Here is a 6,247-nt window from a genome sequence, read left to right as displayed (position 1 = left end):
TGAGATGAGTTTCCTGTAAGCAGCAAAATGTTGGGTCCTGTAGCCAATCTGTTAGTCTATGCCTTTTTATTGGGGAATTGAGTCCATTGATATTAAGAGATATTAAGGAAAAGTAATTGTTCCTGTCATTTTTGTTGTTAGAGTTGGCACCCTGTTCTTGTGGCTGTCTTCTTTTAGATTTGTTGAAGGATTACTTTCTTGCTTTTTCTAGAGTGTGGTTTCTGTCCTTGTATAGGTGTTTTTCCATTGTTATCCTTTGAAGAGCTGGATTTGTTGAAAGATATTGTGTGAATTTGGTTTTGTCATGGAATACTTTGGTTTCTCCATCTATGGTAATAGAGAACAGAAATTGTGTTCCTTTCACCAGTGATCCTAAGATTGCTTGGGCAGTCTGCTAGGGACCGTGGTGGTGTCCGCCGACTCCATGCCTAGGTGACCTGGTGCTGGTGCAGACCTGAAGGGCAAGGGCAATATGTATCTTTTAACTGCCATCAGCAAGTTAGGTCTCCCAGGTGTGAGCTGTATGTTGCCTTATTGCCAATATTTTCTGGGGTTGTGTTCCTATTTCTCTATGTTAATAAGTTGCTCTTTCTAGTAGGGAGATCTAGCCAGTATCAGAGTGCTTTCGAGGGAGACCTGTGGTTCTTCATTTATCCTCTTTAATTTCCATTACTTCTGAAAACTCCTGTGTACATCTAGACTTCTGAGACCCTGGAAGTGCTTGACGGTCCTGTTTTGTGGCTCTTCCTTCACACATGTGCTTTCTTGCTCCTTCTGGTGTTGTGTTTATAACTGTAATTTTCCAATTCTCTGTGTATATAATCATGTCTGATTCTAAGCTGTTTACAAGTGTTGGTGACAACAGAGATACCTTTTGGTTACTCTGTACTGGCATTTAGATTTTATATAGTAAGGGTCCCAATTTCAAAGACATACCACTTTACTCTGCTTAACTTGTCATCAAACTTATGTATATGAAAGAATATTCTATGCCAAAAAGTTGAACAGGATTCTATGGAGACATGTGCCAGAAGATTTTAGTGTGTGTTAGATATCAGTCAGTCACATATCAGTATCTAATATGATTTTGCTCTTTAAAAATTGCCAACTTCACAAATCTAACAAGATTTGCACTGTTGTAAATGTTTCCTTTTAAATATATTTATCTCACAGGGAAAATCATATGCCTTCAGGGGCCCATTTCCACCAGTATGGAGTCCGATCACCTACCTAGATAATAACAACCTCTGGAGGACAATGGATGAGATGGGCCAAGAGGTAACACTTCCTAAAGCTGTTTTAACTACATATGTATTTTTTCATTAATTCTCAGAAGAGAAAAAAGTGCAATGTATCAATAATCCCACGTGCGTAATATCCAACACATACTAACAATCAATGAACATCAGTGAAATGACAGAATTTGTGTCTAACTTCTAAAAGAATGAAAGATATCACACAGACTGTTATTTATATATACTTGGGCAAGTATGAAGCCAATAGCCTTCCTGGAACGATATTTCTAATTTAGAGAATTGCCAGCATACAGAAGTTTCTTTGATTCTCTAGTGCACCCAAACCTGCAGTCCATGAGTAAATAAATACATGGAAACTTTAACTGAATACTCTTCTGATTTTGAGACGATTAGCCGCAATTCTTTGATCCTGATTAAAGAGGTAAACTTATGAATGACCTTTGTAAGTTATTAACTTAATTCCCTTTACCTGTAGCTTCACTTTCCATGGTTGCTTTTAATCTATGACCAATTGCAGTTGGAAAATATTAAACAGACTATTCCAGAAACAGAGACCATATTCACAGAACTTATTACAATACATTGTTATAAATGTTTTGTTTTATTTTTATTAATATATTGCTGTGTGCAATGTAGCAATTAAATTTTATTGTAATATATTCATATAAGAAACATATTTATTCTGAAGGAACCGTATTATAAACTGAGTGCTATAGATCTGTTACAGAAGAAGCATACAAGCATTGAGGTTTATGCTATTTGAGAAACTATTAAGGGTACTTGGAAAAATTAAATTTTAAACTTTTTCTTCTTTGAATCAGAGCTGTACTGTTGTTCAAATAATTTGCTGAATGGAAAACTGTATTCTTCTTTCTTCATCAATGCACCTGAATGTAGATTCCCAGTGATGCTCCATGGAAGGCCCCCCGTGCTGAAGAGTGGGACTACATGACAATGAAAGAATTGCTAGATAAGATCTGCTGGACCAAGTAAGCTCTTTCATTTTTGCAAAAGCAGTTATTGTAACAATGCTTGGTTGGTTTTTTTGTTGTTGTTGTTTTGTTTTGTCTTGTTTTGTTTTAGGTTTGCCATTTAACAGACATGAGGAAAGAAAGTATCTGCCCTATGTCTAAACCCATACCACTGGCTACATAAAGAGTTGAAAGATACTGAAACTAAGTATTCCCTTAAAAATAGATCTGCTTTATTACTTTGCTGTAGTATTGCACCACCACAGTGCTATTTTCCCTATAAAGTCCTTAGACGATCTAGAATAAGCCATCTTTTTTAACTTAGAATGTTTTAAAGACCAGTGGTTTAGCAGTCTCACTTACCAGGTTGTTGATGTAAGACTAGTTTTGTATTCCTTACTGGTGGTGCAGATAGCATAGGCATTTGAAACATCATTTGTGATATAGTGCAAATCTTCAGTGTTTAAAACAGTGACTTCTAGATAATTTACACCCACAGAAGAAATGAACTACTTGTCCCAATTAGTGAAAAAGCTGTATTGTTGAAAGCAAGGCTGAAGTTCTAATTTGCAACAGGAAAAGTAGAAAAGATTGCAGGACTTCAACTTCAAGCCAAATTTAGACCCATGAGTAATAGAACTGGGTGACAAGTTTAAGACTACTGTCCTGTAATGCTAAATCACATTTCTTAAAAATCTATTTGGCTCTGAAGTTGGTACTTTCACATTCTGGATGTTAAGGAAGGAAGTGATAACACTGACCACTTAAAGTAAAAACAAGGTTTTATACGTATCTGAATCAACAGACATGTCTGACTAACAAGACAGGCTTGTTAATTCAGCTTATATTTCATCTTAAGGACAGTGGAAACAATGGAGGGAGAAAGGGAGGGAAAGAGGAGAGAGTGAGAGAGATAAAGAGAGATGAGCATCCAAAAGATGGGATAGACTAGAGCTTTTAAAATTATGTTATGGAGGAATACATAGTAGTTTAAAAAATAATATTAAACACATAAAAAAGCAAGCTTCCATACAATAGAAATGGTGATATATACAGCCCCCCTTTTGAAAATCATCTTATTTATAATTTGATTTATAATGGACATCTACTGCCAAATATTTCCTGAAAAATGAATTATACAATATAAGTGTCTATTACTGTTCTGTTGGACATTTTGACTACCTCGAGGCTTTCAATATTATCATCATTATATAATATGGTGCATATTACATAACATGCCTTTGAAAGCATTTCATTCTGAAATGATCACTTGAGCCATGAATTGATGTCTTTTATGCATTAAGCATTTTATGCATTTAAGAACACTTATCTATGCTATTAAAAACTTGATATGAGAACATTAGTTATAATAGAATTTATTTTGATTGTAATAGAATAATGTTTACTTATAAATTTTCTAGATTTCCAATCTACATTTGTTCTAGTTCTTCTGTGATGGAAAGCTTTTAATAAATTCAGTTTGATCTTTTGTCCTCAAAGAGCTTTTAGGTACCTTCAAAATGGGACCAGTTATGTTTCTTTGAGATCATGAAGACCTGCCATTTACTGCCACAGCCTTGACCTCAGCCTCCAGTTAGTGAATACCCTTGGTTGTCAACTCACAAAAAGAGTGTTGAGATATTTATGTAAACAAAAATTAGAACATTTTCTAATTATTCTTAAGCAAGATATGCATGAGATCATTTGTTGACTTTAAAGAAAAAAAACACCCAGAATAACTGACCTATTCTGATTCAAAGTAAATCACAAACATATTCAAAGACTAATGCTGATCATTTCTCTAGCTGTAATTTATAAAATGATGTTCAGAAACACAAAATGTATTTTCAATGTGATCATAGATATGCAATTGCCTTTTAGAAAAACTATATCTAAAAAAGACACATCAAATGAGACATATTGCCTTTGGGGTGACAGAAATATAGAAAATACTCATTGTCTCTCTTTTTTTTAATCTTAAGAATTCCCAAAGCATATCTAATGTGTATGTATTTTTATAGAGAAATTTAGTATAGCATATATCTTTTTAAAAACCAAGATAAAAATTACAAAATCTGATTATACTACTAAACTGCTTGAACTTTCCTCCTTTAAATGCTGTAAAGCTCATTTCTTTTCTTATTGAAAGTCCCAGAGTAAATCAAACAAAAGATTAGAAATGTACCTGTCTGACACAGAAAAGCACAGTTACCCTCCTTTATCTGCAGCTTTAACTAATCATCATTAGTCTTTCTCCAGAAAGAACATTTTTCATCATGGGAGACATAAACTACATTCAAATATATTTTATTTTATAACTTGTGATTTCTCATCTTATTATTAGCTATTGCTTATTTCTCATTGTGTCTTAATTATGAAATTAAAGGATTCTATAGTGCTCAGAAGTAAACTCGAACCTTCAGGCATAATGGGCAAGCTTCATCTCTAGATCATAAATTAAATGTTATCAGAGGTTTTTTTTTTATTCCAGAAAACATGTCTCAATATAATAACAGCTTCATAACAGCAGAATAAACAGTTAAGTCTTTTTAAAACACACTAGTGACGGCATTAGGTAGGCAGTTATACCAAAGAAGGACAACCTCTGATCTTTACCATCTGATGACTTCCTTCATGTTTTTGGTGGTATAAACTAGGGTCTCATAAACTGTTATCAGAGGTTTTTTAAATGCAATGGATAGGTGGTCGGAGAGGTGGCTGACCAATTAAGAGTGGCTACTGCTCTTGTAGATGATGTAGGTTCAGTTCACAGCACCTACATCAGGTTGCACATGACCACCTGGAACTCCACCTCCAGGAGATCCAACAGTCTTTTCTAGCAGCTTTGGGAGCCTGCACATATGTGGTGCACATAAAAACACTCAGGACTTCTGGGAGGAGAAAGATAGAAATATAAATTCAAATTTATTTCAAAAGTTTTGACTTTAACTACTTAGTGCGTGCTGATGCATTTTACCAAGATCAATATTGGCATAAGACAAGCAGGTGTGTAAGAACAACTGATAACACAGAATATGGGCAATGTCAATTCTGAATAAGGTGTTTTGTTTAAGGAGGCATACATACCATATTTTCTAAATCCATGTCCTCATGTTTTATGATGTTGAATTCCAGAAGTTTGCTAAATTGTGCTAAATGTAGCCAAGGAAACATATTGTTTGACAACTCTAGAATCTTAAGACTGATCTGCATTTGCTAATCACATTCTTGTTTCTTCCTGAGCAGATCTACAAAGCAGATTGCCACACTCTTTGTGAACCTGTGTGTAACTGCAGAGACCCACGAGGTCTCTGCACTATGGTTCCTGTGGTATGTGAAGCAGTGTGGAGGTACAACCAGAATCATCTCAACAACCAATGGAGGACAGGTACACACTCTCCTAACACAAAATCACTACTACAGAAATGGTTGTCATTCTGCAATCATGAAATGGTTGTGCAGGAGGCAAACTTGTGGTTTGCCATACTTTACTGGGGTAGCTTCAAGTAGCTTTCAAAGGGGATCAGCTGATGTCAGGTATCCAGTGGCCAGCATAATTTTAAGACTAGGCTCCTCAGAAAGTTCAAACAAGAAAGATAGAAATGCACTTGAATTTTAAAGAATATGTCATGCTTTAAGCTGTAGCTCAGACATAGAACACTCCCTAGTACAAACCAGGCTCTGGATCCATCCCCAGCATTAAGAAAGAAAGAGGAATAAAGAAAAAAAGAAAAGAAAGAAGTGAAGAATGTTTGAAAAAACACTGCACATATGAGAATGTATGCTTTATTTATTCAATGCCTGTTCGCAGAGCATTTTTAAGCCATGCCCCGATTAAACTATAAAGTAGACTGAAGATCTTTTTCTTTTCTTTTTTTTTTTTTGCAAAACAATTTTTTATTAGATATTTTCTTCATTTACATTTAAATGCTATCCTGAAAGTCACCTATACCCTCCCCCCCTCTGCTCCCCTACCCACCCACTCCCACTTCTTGGCCCTGGTGTTCCCCTGTGCTGGGT

The 6,247-nt window shown here is 35.2% G+C and overlaps 1 protein-coding gene across 1 annotated transcript in view; it reads left to right on the top strand.

Annotated features, from left to right (window-relative positions):
- Maob (monoamine oxidase B) overlaps nucleotides 1–6,247 on the top strand; it is a 103,833-nt gene that overhangs the window by 72,824 nt on the left and 24,762 nt on the right. The window contains exons 4-6 of the mRNA XM_021188198.2: nucleotides 1,174–1,278; nucleotides 2,154–2,245; nucleotides 5,474–5,615. Of these exons, the coding sequence (XP_021043857.1) occupies nucleotides 1,174–1,278; nucleotides 2,154–2,245; nucleotides 5,474–5,615 (339 nt within the window). The remainder of the gene's footprint in view (nucleotides 1–1,173; nucleotides 1,279–2,153; nucleotides 2,246–5,473; nucleotides 5,616–6,247) is intronic.

This window comes from Mus pahari, chromosome X (assembly GCF_900095145.1).
Source record: "Mus pahari chromosome X, PAHARI_EIJ_v1.1, whole genome shotgun sequence".
Classification (NCBI taxonomy): Eukaryota; Metazoa; Chordata; class Mammalia; order Rodentia; family Muridae; genus Mus; species Mus pahari.
Note: the sequence above shows the minus strand (reverse complement) of the source record. Positions and strands in the feature narration are given on the sequence as shown.